Source organism: Felis catus, chromosome A3 (genome assembly GCF_018350175.1).
Source record: "Felis catus isolate Fca126 chromosome A3, F.catus_Fca126_mat1.0, whole genome shotgun sequence".
In the NCBI taxonomy this organism is placed as follows: domain Eukaryota; kingdom Metazoa; phylum Chordata; class Mammalia; order Carnivora; family Felidae; genus Felis; species Felis catus.
Window position 1 is genome coordinate 124,762,574 of NC_058370.1, and position 16,065 is coordinate 124,778,638.

The 16,065-nt window shown below is 49.6% G+C and overlaps 1 protein-coding gene and 1 long non-coding RNA gene across 3 annotated transcripts in view; one reads left to right on the forward strand and one right to left on the reverse strand.

The window, feature by feature from the left end:
- Positions 1-2,667: 2,667 nt before the first annotated feature.
- LOC109498531 lies at positions 2,668-6,021 on the reverse strand. The gene is made up of 4 exons (XM_045055108.1): positions 5,960-6,021; positions 5,448-5,844; positions 4,689-4,827; positions 2,668-3,015 (listed from the first exon to the last, which is right to left on the reverse strand). The coding sequence occupies exons 1-4, from the start codon at positions 6,019-6,021 to the stop codon at positions 2,810-2,812; spliced, it is 804 nt and encodes a 267-aa protein (XP_044911043.1). The 3' UTR covers positions 2,668-2,809.
- A 2,201-nt stretch (positions 6,022-8,222) lies between these two features.
- The window catches only part of LOC102900104, a 72,979-nt gene continuing 65,136 nt past the window's right edge, over positions 8,223-16,065 (forward strand). The window contains exon 1 of one of the 2 annotated variants that reach the window (XR_006595933.1): positions 8,223-8,356. This is a non-coding gene — a long non-coding RNA (uncharacterized LOC102900104). The remainder of the gene's footprint in view (positions 8,357-16,065) is intronic. The other variant, XR_006595934.1, reaches the window with a different exon arrangement.

Sequence of the window (16,065 nt, forward strand, 5' to 3'; positions counted from 1 at the left end):
CCAGAGCAGACAGAAGCAGTGAGCTTGGGGACATCCTCTGACATCAAGACTCCAAGGCACATTAAAGATGCCTTGGAAAAAACCACAGTGCTCGCCCCCTTCTGGGGCCCTCCTGAGCCTTTCTGGGCTGCTGTTGGGCCCAAAGACAAACTGCCGCATCTCTGACACCAGGAATAAAGTCACATTTCAGAGGACATCCATGCCTGTCCCGGTGATGAAGGCCAGAGGCTACCAGAAGGCAGCCAGACTCGCCTGCAGCCCCCAGCCGGCTCCCTTTCCCCAGCTAGGTTTTTTGTCTGCAAAGCTTTCTGGGGTGTGGGCAGGTGGGCGGCGCTTTTGCTGGCCCCACCCCAGCTGGGCCTTGTGTTGGCACCCGGTCAGCAACTTGCAGGTCCCCGCAAGCCCATTCTCTGCCCCTGAGTGGTGGGGACAGCTGCAGACAGGCCTCAGGCCTGCCCGGGAGGGCCAGGAAAGAGGACCTGGGCCTGGGGGTGGGCCCTGCTCTGGGCCGCTGGTCTTTCAAGGCCTCCTCTATGACCCACTCCTCCGCATCTGGCTCACTTCCAGAGGGTTTGAGCACTGCCTCTCATTCCATCTGACTTTCTTCAGTGTTGTAGCAGCGTTTTCTGGTGATGATGAAAACATTCTATGTCTGCACCATCCACCACATAACCTCTGGCCAGAGGTGGCCGTTAAGCACTTGCAACGTGGCTATTGTGCCTAAGGAATGGGATTTTAAGTTTTGCTAACTTTTAATTAATGTCAATATAAATTGTGAAATGTGGCCAGTGGCAACCAAATGGAGAGTGCAGCTTGTGAGCAGGGCCTTGTTTGGTCCCTGGCTGTTCTCCTTCTGACAATGCCTTCCATAGGCCAAGGCTGACTCCCCTTCTGCCCTCCTGAGCCTTTCTGGGCTGCTGTTGGGCCCAAAGACAAACTTCCCCATCTCTGACACCAGGAATAAAGTCACATGTCAGAGGATGTCCACGCCAGCCTTTGGGGACATTCTCTACCCTCAGCAGGCCAGCAGTACTCCAGCATCCCCACGTCACCGTGATATTGCAGTGACCCCACAGAAGTTCTGCAAAACACCCTGTCAGAGACTTGTAATATTCCTGTAGGAACTTTGCAATGACCATACCCAGAATGGAGCACTTCCGGGGCACCTGGGTGGCTCAGTTGTTCAAGTGTCCGACTTCAGCTCAGGTCATGATCTCAGGGCTCATGGATTCGAACCCCTTATCGGGCTCTATGCTGACAGCTCAGGGTCTGGAAACTGCTTCGGTCTCTGTGTCTCTCTCTTTCTCTTTGCCCTTTCCCTGCTCATGCTCTCTCTCTCTCTCTTTCTCAAAAATAAATAAACATTAAAAAAAAAAAAGAATGGAGCATTTTTCACGTACCCGTATCAGGTGTTTCCTCCACCTGCAACAAGCTGACTTCTGTCTGTCTGTCTGTTTGTCTCAGGCGTCCTGGTCATTCAAGGCCTAGTTCCACATCAGTTTCCCAACTGAATGTGAGATTTTACTCTCTTGCTTTTTACAGCTTCACTTGCTCTCTGCATATCCCTTTCTTTCCTTCTTTTTTAAATGTTTATTTATTTTTTGAGGAGGTGGGGAGGGGCAGACACAGTGAGGGAGACAGCGCTGTCACAGCAGAGCCCCGTGTGGGGCTTGGACTCATGAACTGTGAGATCGTGACCTGAGCCCAAGTCGGATGGTCGGTCGAATGAGCCACCCAGGAGCCTCTGCACGTCCCTTTTTAAAACTTCTGTCAGTGTTCCCAGTGGGAACACTCCACTCCCACCACCCTATGGCACAGACGAGACCTTCACGGCTCCACACCACGGCAGGACTTCCGGGCAGCACGGCGTCACCCCGCCCCCACTGTGTCTGAGGTGTGCTCGAGCGTGGGTCGCACCTGCTAGGTACTGCTGCTTTCTCTCCCGGCAGGCCCACTGGGCATCTGACCCGCCTGCTGGCACCTTTGTCACTTGCTCCTTCCGCTTCCGCTGCTCAGGTGTCCCAAAGCGGGAGAACACTTGAGGCACCACCTCGGGGCTGGGCCACACATCGAGGTCCTCTCTCCTTCCAATTTGCACCACATTTTGTCACCTGGGCCTTAAGGTAAGAAGCAGCTGATGTCCAAGCTGTCATAAAACTCGTTATTTCAGGAAGAGAAAAAGAAACAAAACTTTCAGTTTTTGTCTGTAGCCCTTCTGTAACCCTCTGTAGCCCTGTAACAGCCTCAAAAACCAGGCCAGGGGACGAAATGGGGTGAAATCCGTCCCTGGTGCCACGTTCTCCCCACCCCTTAGCCAAACTCTTCTTGCCCTGGAGGTTCCCCTTCTTCAGCCCCATCACCTCTCCAAATGAATAAAAGAGGAAAAGAAAACTTTTGGGCAAGGCTACTCACCTAAAAGGATTCCCGTAGGAATACCGAAGAAACTCGCTGTCAGTATCGCCCAGCGAGTCTGTTTAGGGGACCCTTCCCTTTCCACCCTGCAAATGTGGGATATTCCACTTCACTCCAGCCCTAAGTACAGATCAGGAGACACGGCCAGAGTGGGACCTGCTGAAGGTCATGTGGCCGGTGCCAGGGACGGTACCACAAGTTTCCACGTATAAAGCCTCTCTGTTTTCTACTACACACAGGCTTCTCGACAGCAAGGATGAGTGGGGGTTATTTATTGCAGAGCCAAAGGACTTTTCAACCCCTCTTTCCCCTGCGGGCTGGCGATGTTCACATTCCTCCCTCACGTGTGATTGGAAGGAAAGGAGGGCCGGGACCCACCACACTACCCCTCGCTGTATCAAGGCCAAGAGGACTCTTGTTCTGTGGTGTGGCTGCCCTGGGACCCAGGCCAGTCTGCTCCCGGGCGTGAGGAGACCGGTGGCTGCTTTGAGGGTTCTGGTTTTCTCCTTTCAGGCCCCAGGAGGCCATCCACATGGGGAGCAGGAAGGGGACTCCTCCTTTGCTTCCATGTGATGTCCTGTTGACCCAGCACCATGGTGGCACCTGCAGAGGAAAGCCCCAGAGCGTGACCACAAGCGAGGCCTTCCCCAGAGCCCCAAGGTTGGGCCCCAGGAGAGGCCTCCAGGGTGCCGGGCAGGTGCGGGGTCAGGAATGTGCTCCTGGCTGTGCCCTAGCTGCCCTGGCTGTGGTGGCTGTGCTGGGAGCGTGTGGAGTTGACAATTAGTTAGCCTGATTTGGGGTCACACTGGTTTGCTCCCCAGAATTTACTGAGATATCCTCGAGCAAATTCTTTTAATTATTAAAACTGAAATATAGCTGACACACAATGTTACACTGGTTTCAGGTGTACAACACAGTGATTTGAATACTCTGCGTTATGCTGTGCTCACCACTAACATAACCGCCATCTGTCACCACACAACGCTGCTACGATACCATTGGCTACATTCCCTACCTTCCCCAGCTGTGTCCAGTCCACTAATAAACCCATCCAAGGCATTCCTCATTTCTATTAGTGTTTTTGATTGTTAGCATTTCTATCGGTTCTTTCTTAGACTTTCCATTTCTCTGTACGTTGTCTGTCTGTTCTTGGATGGTGTCTATTCTTTTGAGTTGTTAGCATCTTACTTATAGATGTTCAAAAAAAATTTTTTTTTTAATTTTTTTTTAACGTTTTTTATTCTTATTTTTGAGACAGAGAGAGACAGAGCATGAACGGGGGAGGGTCAGAGAGAGAGGGAGACACAGAATCTGAAACAGGCTCCAGGCTCTGTGCTGTCAGCACAGAGCCCGACGCAGGGCTCGAACTCACGGACCGTGAGAACATGACCTGAGCCGAAGTTGGCCGCTTGACCGGCTGAGCCACCCAGGCGCCCCCCCAAAAAATTTTTAATGTTTATTTTGAGAGGTAGAGAAAGAGAGCATGAGCTGGCAGGGTGTGGGACAGAGAGAGAGGGAGAGAGGGAATCCCAAGCAGGCTTCACACTGTCAGCACAGAGCCCAATGCGGGGCTTGAACTCACAAACTGTGAGATCGTGACCTGAGCCGAAGTTGGACACTTAACCGACTGAGCCAACCAGGCACCCCTATTCTGTCTCTTCAAACTGTGTTTTGTCTTTTAGTATGCCCTTAATTTTTTCTTGACAGCTGTATGATTCATTGGGTAAAAGAAATTGCTATAAGTAGGTCTTTAGTGATACGGTTGTGACGCACGGAGTGAGGGGAACATTCTCTAGTCCTGTGATTAGGTCTCCATCTTTCAGCGAGCCTATGCCTCTGGGCTGTGAACTTCGCAAATGTTTCTCCATTTTTTCCTCCCCACTTAGGTGGGACAAGATGGCTAGACTGGGCTGAACTGGGTAGTTCCCTTTTCCTAGGTCAGTTAGACTCAGATAAAATCCCCACAGGTTAGGCAGGCTGTGCTTAACTAGTTTCCCCCAGGGCAGGGTGTGTTAAGAGGAGCTTTCAAAATGGTTCCTTTTCTCATCTCCCTGCTGGAAGCAAGTTTGAGGGGATTTTTCTTTCCTTTTCACTGTGGAAACCTGGGAGGTCTTGGAGATAATACTGACAAAAGCCCCACCCACCCCCGCAACCGGGTCCCCTGTAGTTCTTCTCTCTCAGGCTCCAGCAATCTCTCTGGTCCAGTCCCTGTACCAGCACTGCCCAGCACTGCTTCCAGTGTATTCTGGAAGCTGCACTGTGTTCACGGCACTCACCTGTCTGTCTCTCTGGTTCGGGGGGCCATGGTTTGCCCGGTGACCCCACCTCTGAAGGATCTAGGAAGGATTGTTGAGTGTTCAGCGTTTGCAGCTCTTTACCTGTTGTTAGGAGTGGCCACTTGTAGCTTTTTACATGCTGGACGAGAAAGAGGGAGTGCCCACACAATCTCACAGACACGCGTTTTTATATGTGTACACTTTTCCCCCGAGAAAATTGTCCATAGGTTTCGTCAGATGCTCTAAGAACTCTGAGCCCTTTGTCACTGAACCAGGTGGTGGATAGAAGGAAGGCTTGGTCTTGGAGCCGTGGCTTAGAGTTCTCACTCAATTCCAAATTACCGTGTGAATTCGACAAGCCACTTCATTCTAAGCGCCTCTCTGAGACCAACGTGGGGCCCGAACTCATGACCCCAAGATCAAGAGTCACATGCTCTGCCGACTGAGCCAGCCAGATGCCCCAACTAAGACCCTCTCTGAAACAGGACAATAACCCTTGTCTTGTGTGGTGAGTTAAAAACACGTTCACAATCATGTTCACATGTTCTTTGACATGTTTCCCATCAAAAGACTGAATCTAATTGTCCTCCCTTCAATATGGGGTGGCTTTGAAGACATGCTTCCAATGAATAGAGGCAGGAATGATACTATGTGGCCCCCGATTCTAGGTCAGAAAAGGGGATATGGTGTCTGCCCATCTTTCTCTTGCCCATGACACTTGCCCCAGGAGCCCTGAGCGCATGTAAAAAGTCTACTTACCCAGCAGCTGCCATGGAGAAAGGTGTGTGTGAGGAGTCCCAGCTGTTCCTGCCCCCAGCCGTTGGCTCTTACCAGGCCAGAACCAGGCACGTGAGTGGCCCCACATGATGACTGAACTCGGCCTTCGAGCTGATGCCCAGTGCAGCAGAGACAAGCTGGCCCTGCTGAGCCCTGCTCACTCTGCACATTCCCAGGCAAAGTAAATGTGTTTTGGGTGGTTAGTTCTGCAGTGTTAGGTGATAACCTGACACCCTGCCTGTCTTTGAGGGATGTTGTAAGCCCCTCCCGGCACAATACCTTCCACGTGGTAGGCAGTCCGTGAAGGTAAACACATGTGATCTGGAAACTGGGCTGGTGTGAGCGACCGTTGGTCACGGGACAGGATAACCTGGTCAGCCTGCTGGGAGCTTTGTTTAGCTAAGTCACTCTGGGTTTTCCGGAGGGGCAGAGTGTCAATCACCCCAGCCCGGCCAATTGGCTGGTTCCTTGGAGGGGGGCCTGTGTCCCCAGACCAGTGCTCTGTGAGGGAGCACTGAGAGGGAGGGTTTTCTTTTTCCTGTTGGCCGTTGCCCATGACAGGCTTCTCAGGAAGGGATGGAGGGAGTGAGGGGGGGTCTGGGAACTCTGGGCTGAGACCGGGCTGGGTGATGGTGGTCCCCACAGGATCCACAGCCTGCCCTTCTGCCCTCTGGGGTCTGTACTCTCACCCTGAGGCTGGGACCTGCCCTCTGTGCCTCCTGGACCAGCTCTGCATTCCGTTACCCTTGCTCCTCAGCACAATCTGTGTGTTGCTCCTACTCTCCACAACCAGGAAGACACTGTATTTCATTTACTCAGTAACCCCAGAGCTTAGTACACAGGCTGTACTAGGCGAGGTGTCCGCTCTCTGTGTGTTGAAGGTCTCTGAGCATCTCATCACATAGCCTGGGACCAAGGCAGGGGCTGGCTGTGAGATGAAATGGCCCCACCAAAGCTTGCTGTGCTGGTGGCAGAAGGACCGGAGGGGGAGCCCCTCTCTGCCTTCCCAGTAGGGAGAGGAGATCCCGAGGGGAAGCACTCTCACCTCCAACCTAGCTCTGAGGTCCCTGTCTGCTTTGAGCCCTACCTTCCATGATCAATAATGTGCCCAGCACTGCCAGTCCTGTAGGACGGGGGCCCATGGCTGGGCTCCCCACCAGCTCCCCACTCACTGCTCCGACGTGCTCTGACTCCTGGGCCAGCTTTCTGGATCCCCTGCCTGGTCACAGCTGGCAGAAGGGGCCCTCCCTCTTCCTGCCTGTCTCGTTCCACAAGCCATAGTCTGATATCAGTTCTGTTTTCCCAGAAAGGGGTTTGCCCAGACCCAGAACTCAGAATCCACGTGAAGAGGCTACCGAAGAACAGGCTGAGTCGTCTGAGGCACTGAGACCCTGAAGGAAGCAGCGCTGGCTGCCCCTGCCTCTCTGCCAGCCTGCATTTCCTATTAGACATAGGGCTTTACAGCAGGAAGGCCTGCCTGCCAGGGCCTCTGGACCCCAGGGCCCTGGCTGCTCCATCTGCCTGCCTGCCCTGGGCCTGGATATCTGCCCGAGCAGATGCGATTTAACTTGCTGCTGCAGAAATATCTATAAACCTTAGCTGTCAACATAAAAGCAGCCTGTCAGACCCAGGACCGGGCTATGGGAGGAGCCGCGGGCAGCTGGGTCAGTCTCCACGTGGAGGCTGGGACTCTCACACGTGCATCCTTTCCCCCACCCCTGCCCCCCACCATAAGATGCCTTGGCTTGAGGTCATGAAGCTACCCTGATGCAAAAGCAGGCCAGCCTTGTGCTGTGTGACACGGCCATGCCTCAGTGTCACTCCCAGGCCAAAGGGCCCTGAAGCCACATGCTTCAGAGACAGGGATGGCATCTTCACAAGAGTGGGGTGTGGCCCATAGCTAGAGCAGCAAGAGTGCAAGTTGAATGCCTGAATCAGGGCGAAGCAGGGAAGCAGGGAGGATGACATTCCCCTGGCCCTGAGGCCCACACCCCCCGCCCTCCCGGGGCCCTTGTTCACACAGGCATGCCCAGAGATTGTGAGGACCCTGGCTTTCCCTGGGGCATGGACTTGACTGTGGGCATGAGGGGGACACCTCAGGAGAACAGCTCTCCTGAGGGGACTCTGCTGCTTCCTCTGGGTCCTCTGCTCCTGGCCCCCCTGCTGCCTGGAATTGTCACACAGCTTTGGGGACAGGGGAGGTGAAGCGTGGGGGGCGGTTCTTTATAAGCTGGGGAGGGTTTGCTGTCCTGGTTCAATGCTGGTCCCGGGCTCCAGGGCTCCTGCCTCCCTGCTTGCTCTGCAGTGCTGGCGACAAATGCTCTCCGAGTCTCTCACTTTCCTCAGTTGGAAAGCTAACTCATGCTCAGCCTCAGGAGGCCGGGCAACACGACCTGGGCAGGCTGGCGGTGCCCACTGTGCACATGTGTCCCCAAGTGGTGGGGTGGGTTTTTTCTTCCTTCCTACACTGCCCACATTTCTTCTCCTGCCCACACCTGTATCCCTGGCACACACCAAAGCTGGGTTAATAAATGGGGCATTGAACTCAAGGCGAAGAGAGATAGGGCCCCTGGGCACGATTTCACTCTGGCTACATACTGATAGGTGGCCCACTGTGGCAATGCCAGTGGGTTGTTTATCCTGGAGAAGTGTAGCTGTGGGATCTGAGGTCGGACTCCCACCCTCGGGGCACAGTTCGAGTGAGAACAGATGCAGCAGAATGGCTGACAACACAAGCCAGTGGTCAGAGGACAAGGGTCAGTGTGGTGCCAGAAGGGAGAGGAGCCAAGAGCCTGAGTGGCCGTGCCAGGGGACGGAAGAGAGAGGCCCGAGCTGGAGGGGGGCTTGCTTCCCTGTGATGTGCAAGAGGAGGGCGCTGTGAGAAGAAAGGGGTGAGTGGAATGGCATGGAGGGACAGGGCAGATCCCGTTTCCAGCGAGGCCTCTGCAGAGGCTGGTAGACATTACCCAGACATAAATGAGTGGGTTTGCTTCAGGCTTCTGTGTCTGCACCTGATGGACAGATAGAAAGGTGTGCAATAATAAGGTGATTAACAGCTGACGTCGGGGCTGGACATGGGGGGTTGATGTACACGTCTGTGTGTGCACATGCGCGCACACACACACACACACACCCTCGGGTGAGCTATGCTGGAGCCAGAAGTTCTGAGCAGGGTGGGCAGTTATTGCTATGTCCTTTCTGTGTATCCATGGAGCCACAAAGGAACAAGAGGATCTTTCTGCCATAGAGGGGCTTCAGTCTGTCTGGGGAGGACACACCCACACCCCCACACCCACACAGCAGACACCCAGGGGATAAGCAGTGCATGAGTAAGCACTGTAGCGGCTGTGTCACCCTGGTCTGTGTGTGAGTAATGGGGCTAAGCAGTGCCATGGGACAAACAGAAGGCACACTGGGCTCACGAATCTCTTTGTTCTTGGCCTGGTGTGAATCAGAGTCGCCATTTTCCAGACATGAGGACCCACAGATTTTTGAGGTCTTTCTCCCTAGAGAATGTGAAATTCTCCTGCTGTCTCGAGTGAATTCCATTTAAACCCATCTTTCCTGTGATACAAATGGCAGACGGTGTCAGCCCCCAGGAGATTCAGAGAGTTTAAGTGGGGTCTGCTGTAAAGCACAGAAGCTCTATGGGAGGGGTGGGAATCAAGTATCCAGGCCTGTGTAGTTACGACAACGTCCTCCTGCTGGGTGCTGCTGGGTAGACTGCTGGGAGCGACGAGCGAGCTGGCCTGTCATCCCAGAGATTGGTTGAAACTCTTGGTTTGAGGTGTCCCCCACCCCCTCAAAGAGCTGAGGCAGCAAATGGAAGTGAGGGGGCATGTTTTGCTATAGCTGACACTGTGTGTGTGTGTGTGTGTGTGTGTGTGTGGTAGAGGGTGGTGGAGGGGAGGGATTGGATCTTGCTCAGCATGGCCAGGGAGGGTGGTAAAAGGACACGTGACACATCCGGAGCTCCCTGTGCCCTTCTATGGACAGAAGAGTTTCCCTGGCCTGGCTCAGATGGGGAGGGGGGAGGAGGTGAGGGAAGGATGCATTCAGCCCAACACTCATAAAACCTCTTTGTCTGAGTGTTTATGGGCCCAGGTCCCTGTGGTAAACCTTTAAAGTCACACAGGAGACTCCCGTGTGTTCATAAGATCCTTTCTGTCTATAATATGCTGCCCCAGCAACACTTCCCTCCCAGGCCACATCACAGCCACCGGGAGCTGGGGAGGCAGGAGACTGGAGAGTCCAGGGGTCTGTCCCAGGGTTGGGGGGAAATGGGGGCTGGGGGTGCAGTGCCTGGGCTGGAGGCTGCTCCTGGGCATAGGTTCTCCAGCCCCCCAAGGGGCTTCCTCATTCCCTCATTATCTTCTGCCCAGCTACCTTGATGACATCCAGGTTCCCCACGCTGTGTCTCAGCTCTTCCTCATTCCAGGGAAAGCAGGTGAGATGGAATCGCCAGATAAAACAAACGTTGCTCAGTTAAATTTGAATTTCAGTTAAACAATGAATAATTTTTTTTTTTTTTTTTTTTAGTAAAAGTATGTCCCAAACACTGCATGGGATATGCTTATCCTATTCATTGTTTATCTGAAATTCACATTTAACTGAGTGCCCTCTGATTTTATTTGTTGAATCCGGCAACTTTAACTTGAAGGTAACCACAGTTTTTGTCACAAGTCATTGAGAGAGCCCTTTTTGTGTTCCAGGCAATGGGCTGAGACTTTGCATATGTTATGTCATTTAAACCTCACCATTACCCCGCACCCCAAACTTGGATGATTTACTTACCACCTTAAAGATGTTTGCCATATCTTTTGCACAACAGTTGTACTATTTTCTACTTATTTTCTTTAGGTCAAATTCTTTTTTTAAATTGTATTTATTTATTCATTTATTCATCTATTTATTTTTAAATTGGTTTCATGTCCAGCTCTGAGCTGAGCCGAGCCCAACACAGGGCTTGAACTCAGATCAAGACTTGACTGAGATCAAGAGTCAGACTCTCTCTTTCTCTCTCTTTTTTTTTTTTTTTAGATATAATTTATTGTCAAATTGACTAACATACAGTGAGTACAGTGTGCTCTTGGTTTGGGGGGCAGATTCCTGTGGTTCATCCCTTACATACAACACCCAGTGCTCATCCCAACAAGTGCCGTCCTCAGTGCCCATCACCCATTTTCCCCTCTCCCCTGCTTCGCCCCCATCAACCCTCAGTTTGTTCTCTGTATTTAAGAGTCTCTCAGGGTTTGCCACCCTCCCTCTCTGTTCATAACTATTTTTTTCCCCTTCCCCTCTCCCATGGTCTTCTCTTAAGTTTCTCAAGATCCACATCTGAGTGAAAACATATGCTATCTGTCCTTCTCTGACTGACTTACTTCACTTAGCATAATACCCTCCAGTTCCATCCACGTTGCTGCGAATAGCATGATTTCATTCTTTCTCATCACCAAGTATATATATATATATATATATATATATACACACACACACATACATATACATACATATACATATACATATACAATATATATATATTGTATATATAAACCACATCTTCTTCATCCATTCATCAGTTGATGGACATTTAGGCTTTTTCCATAATTTGGCTATTGTTGAAAGCGCTGCATAAACACTAGGGTACAAGTGCCCCTATGCATCAGCAGGAGTCAGACTCTTAACTGACTGAGCAACCCAGGTGTCCTTCAATTTCTTCTTTTTTTTTTTTTGAACTTAAATCTACTTTTTTTTTTTAAATTTTTTTTTCCACGTTTTTATTTATTTTTGGGACAGAGAGAGACAGAGCATGAACGGGGTAGGGGCAGAGAGAGAGGGAGACACAGAATCGGAAACAGGCTCCAGGCTCCGAGCCATCAGCCCAGAGCCTGACGCGGGGCTCGAACTCCCGGACCGCGAGATCGTGACCTGGCTGAAGTCGGACGCTTAACCGACTGCGCCACCCAGGCGCCCCTTAAATCTACTTATTCTTAAAGGAAATTATAACTGGTAGCACTTGTTAGAAATAGCTGCACAATTAAATATAGTGTTATCATTTTATTGTCTGCTGGATACTATTGCATACGGGGAGATTTGGGGCTGAGGTATTCTGAGATATTTTAACTACTGTTTGAGAGGTTCCAGGCCCTCACTGTGACTGACACTGTTATCTACAGCCTTTTCACACCATCTTTCTGGCTGGAAGAACCCTCCTCCTCCTAGGGAGGCTAGACACCCTATACTTTTCCCAGCCTCCCGTCAGCCAGCATGGAATTATGGCCCAGCTGTGGCCACTGAAATCTGAGTAAAATCTCCTGGGAGCTTCTGGGAGAGATTTACTTCCCTGTTTACAAAATAAACCCCAAAGGGGGTGCCTGGGTGGCTCAGTCGGTTAAGTTTCTGATTCTCGGCTGTGGCTCAGGTCGTGATCTCATGGTTTGTGAGTTCGAGACCCAAGTTGGGCTCTGTGCTGACAGCGCGGAGCCTGCTTGGCATCCTCTGTCTCCCTCTCTCTCTGCCCTCCCTCGATTGCGTGTACGCTTTCTAAATAAGTGAGGAAACAAACCCTGGAAACAATCTGAATGCCCATCAAAGAATGAATGGATAAAGAAATGTAGTATATGCATACAGTAGGGTATCCTGCAGGCTTAAAAAAAGAAGGCAGTCCTGTCACATGCTGTAACATGGGTGAACCTTAAGGGCGTTGTGCTAAGCGAGACAAGCCAGGTACAAAAAGACAAATACTGCACGTTCCCAGTTATATTTATATAACTATCTAAAGCAGTCACAATTCTTAGAAACAGAAAGTAGAATGAGGGTTGCCAGAGGCTGGAAGGAGGGGGAAATAGGGATCGTTAGTTTGGTGTAGTGTTTCAGTTTTGCAAGATGAAAAGTTCGAGAGACTTGCTGTACAAGAATGTGCATTCGCTATTGTACTATGCACCAAAAACTGGTTAGGATGATAAATTTTGTTAGAGATACTTTTTACCACACACACAAAAAAAATTGGAATTAGATGGTGGTGATGGTTGTATAACCTTGTGACCCACTGAATGGTTCACTTTAAAAAGGTTATTTTATGTGAATTTTGTTTCAGTACCACATTTGTGTATATGCCTTAAAGCAAACAAGTTGCGACTACCCTTAATGTCTGTAAATGACATTAATGTGCATGTCTTAAAGTATAAAGACATAAAGTGGATGTCTTTAGGCTATATACTAATCCTGACCTGGGGGTGGGGGTGTGGGGGGGAGGCAGCCATTTTGTAGCTGCAAAGACACATGCCTAAGGACTAAGCCAATAAGGTGAGGAGGAAAGATTAAAATAATGTGGACCTTTAATGACTTCATTATGCTGCTGAGCTTTTCTGGAACGGCCTTACCCTGTAAGGTTAGGTGAGGTAATGTATTTTCCTCATCATTTTATTCACTTTTTTTTTTTGTTTTTTTTTTTTGAGAGAGAGAGAGAGAGCACATGCAAGTGGGGGAGGGGCAGAAGGAGAGAGAGAATCTCAGGCAGGCTCCATGATCAGCACAGGACCCAATCCCACAACCCTGGGATCACCACCTGAGCCAAAATCAAGAGTCAGATTCTGCACCAACTGAGCCACCCAGGTGCCCCAAGGTTCATCATTATTTAAAGCTATGTCTACATACTATGTAAAATAATCGATTACACCACCCACTCTCTCCAGTGATAAGCGTTTTATAACTTGGGGAACTTTGTAGGATTATTATCTTTATTTTTTGGATGAGAAAATAGCTCTGGTCACAAAGCTATAGGAGCTGAATAACCTTCGTGTACTACAGAAACCCTGAATTTGCATGGTGCAGCTGAAATGGGTCTTTCGGGTAGGAAGAGCAGGGCGGAGTCTAGCCCCAGTCTTCCTTCCCTCTGCGGGGTTCTCTGTCTGCTTCCCTCTGACGCCTCAACACTACACCCTGGGGACACTGATTCTGCACTCGCTTGGGTGCTCTTTCCCTCAGCCTCCTGACTCAGCGAGATGGGCTGGGACTCTTCCCGACACCAGATGACTCCTGAGTGAGACAAACACAGGAACAAAGAAGCCAAGTGTCATGCACACGATTAAGCTCCCCCCGGCACACTTGTGATTCACAGAGGTGGACTCCCAGCATTCTCACTTCCCAGGCTCCCAGACCGCCCCTCCCCACATCCTGCCTCACAGGGTGGCTACTTCAGAAGCTGCTGGCCAGGCCCCTCAATTCCTGTGGTAGGCCTGCCTTCCCATAGTGGATGTCACCCTGCACCCTGGTGCTTGCGGGCTGGTCTCCTTCATTTCTGGACCCCTTTGCTGCCCAAGCTAGGAATTGAGTTGTTTTGTTTTTTTAACTTTTTTTTTTAATGTATGTATGTATTTTATTTTTTATTTTTTAAAATTTACATCCAAATTAGCTAGCATACAGTGCAACAATGATTTCAGGAGTAGATTCCTTAGTGCCCCTTACCCATTTAGCCCATCCCCCCTCCCACAACCCCTCCAGTAACCCTCAGTTGGTTCTCCATATTTATGAGTCTTTTCTGTTTTGTCCCCTCCCTGTTTTTATATTATTTTTGTTTCCCTTCCCTTAGGTTCATCTGTTTTGTCTCTTAAAGTCCTCATATGAGTGAAGTCATATGATTTTTGTCTTTCTCTGACTGACTAATTTCACTTAGCATAATGCCCTCCTGTTCCATCCACGTAGTTGCAAATGGCAAGATTTCATTCTTTTTGATTGCCAAGTAATACTCCATTGTATATATATACCACATCTTCTTTATCCATTCATCCATCGATGGACATTTGGGCTCTTTCCATAATTTGGCTATTGTTGATAGTGCTGCTATAAACATGGGGGCGCATGTGTCCCTTCGAAACAGCACACCTGTATCCCTTGGATAAATGCCTAGTAGTGCAATTGCTGGGTCATAGGGTAGTTCTATTTTTAGTTTTTTGAGGAACCTCCATACTGTTTTCCAGAGTGGCTACACCAGCTTGCATTCCCATAACTTTTTTTTTTTTTAATGCTTATTTATTTATCCTGAGAGAGAGAGCGCATGTACGTGCAAGTGGGGAGAAGGGCAGAGAGAGGAGAGAGAGAAGCTGAAGCAGGCTCTGCACTGTGTAGAGCCTGATGTGGGGCTCAATCTCATGATCCGTGACTCAGTCACCTAGGTGCCCCTAGGAATTCGGTTCTAATCTGGCTTCTCCAAACTCACTTCTCACCTCTCACCTTGTCCTCGAGGAATGGTCAGTGGCCTCATCGCCATTACCAATGCCGTGGTGTAATGACCCTTTAACCTGTTACTAATCAGGGCATCCACTTACCAGGTTGGACCCTTGGATCCACATACAGTAGACCCTGGTCACAGAGCCAGGTAGAAACACAGGCCTGGCCTGTGAGAGACAAGCTGCAAAGCAATAGGGAGGGAACAGGGATGGGAGATAGGGTGGGGGAGGGGAGATAGGGGGTGGAGAGCTGTAGTTAAGTCTTCATGGAGCCTCTCTGAGGGGGAGGACAAGTTAAACCAAACCATGAGCTGGGTCCCCACTCAGGAAGTGAGAGACCCCTCAGCTCTGCTCTTCTCCCCACCCTCCATTCCAGAGCCTTCCAGGCAGTTCTGGATGCTTGAGGGGACAGAGGACTTGCATTTGGCCCTGGGTTCCCCTCTCTGAACTCCAGTCCCTCTCTTTTCACATAGAGGTTTCCATAAAAAATTCCTGTGTGTATCCTATGGGAACATCTACATGAAAAGGCTTTGTTCCTCCATGATAGCGACCAGTTTGAAAATATATGTGAAAAAAGATCCTGTTCACCACACAATGAAAACTCACAACATATTTTCTTAAGAAAAAATGAGAGGCTTATCTGGAGAAAACCATAAAATTTAATAATGGACATAAAAGAAGACTCAAACAAATGGGGGGTGTACTATATTGGGAAATCTCTTCCTTGTGAAAATGTCCATGGTGGAAATTTATCTATAGGTTCAGTATAATCCCAGTAGCCATCTAATTAAAATCGACAGTTTTATTACTATTCACATGGGAGAAAAGATGCAAAAGACTGTTTTGAAGAGGAAGAACAGTGACGGGGACCGTCTCCTGCCAGATATCAAAACATATTGTGGGAGCACCTGGCTAGCTCAGTGGGAAGACCATATGACTCTTACTCTCAGGGTTGAGAGTTCAAGCCTGTGTTGGGCGTAGAGTTTACTTAATACACAAGAAAAAATATTGTGAACTTATAGAATTAACAATGATATAAGAATAAATAGACAAATAGACCAATGCAAGAGAACAGTGAGTGCAGAAATAGTCCTGTGCGTATGTAGGAATGTGGTATATGATAAAGTTGGTATTTCAAATGAGTGAAAAAATATTCAATTAAAAGGGTTGAGAGAAATGAGTACAGAAAAATGAAAATCAAGTTTGCACCTTACTCCACACAATTCATAATTTAAAAAAGAACCTCTAGATTACTTAAAGAACAAAACATTTTTTAAAAACTACAAAAGAACAGAAAAAAAATAGGAGGTTTTTTTTATGGTTCTGTGATTAGTAAAGCTTGTGAAATGCATAAGCTTTTTTGTAGATAGAGA

Bases quoted from the DNA above. Each gene is read 5' to 3' on its own strand.
- LOC109498531 (XM_045055108.1), bottom strand. From the start codon at position 6,021: ATGGGCAACGGCCAACAGGAAAAAGAAAACCCTCCCTCTCAGTGCTCC. The intron at 4,828-5,447 runs GTAAGTAGACTT...TTTCTCGTCCAG, and splicing joins TTCTCCATGGCAGCTGCTGG to CATGTAAAAAGCTACAAGTG. The intron at 3,016-4,688 runs GTGAGTGCCGTG...TTTCCTCTGCAG, and splicing joins CGAACCAGAGAGACAGACAG to GTGCCACCATGGTGCTGGGT.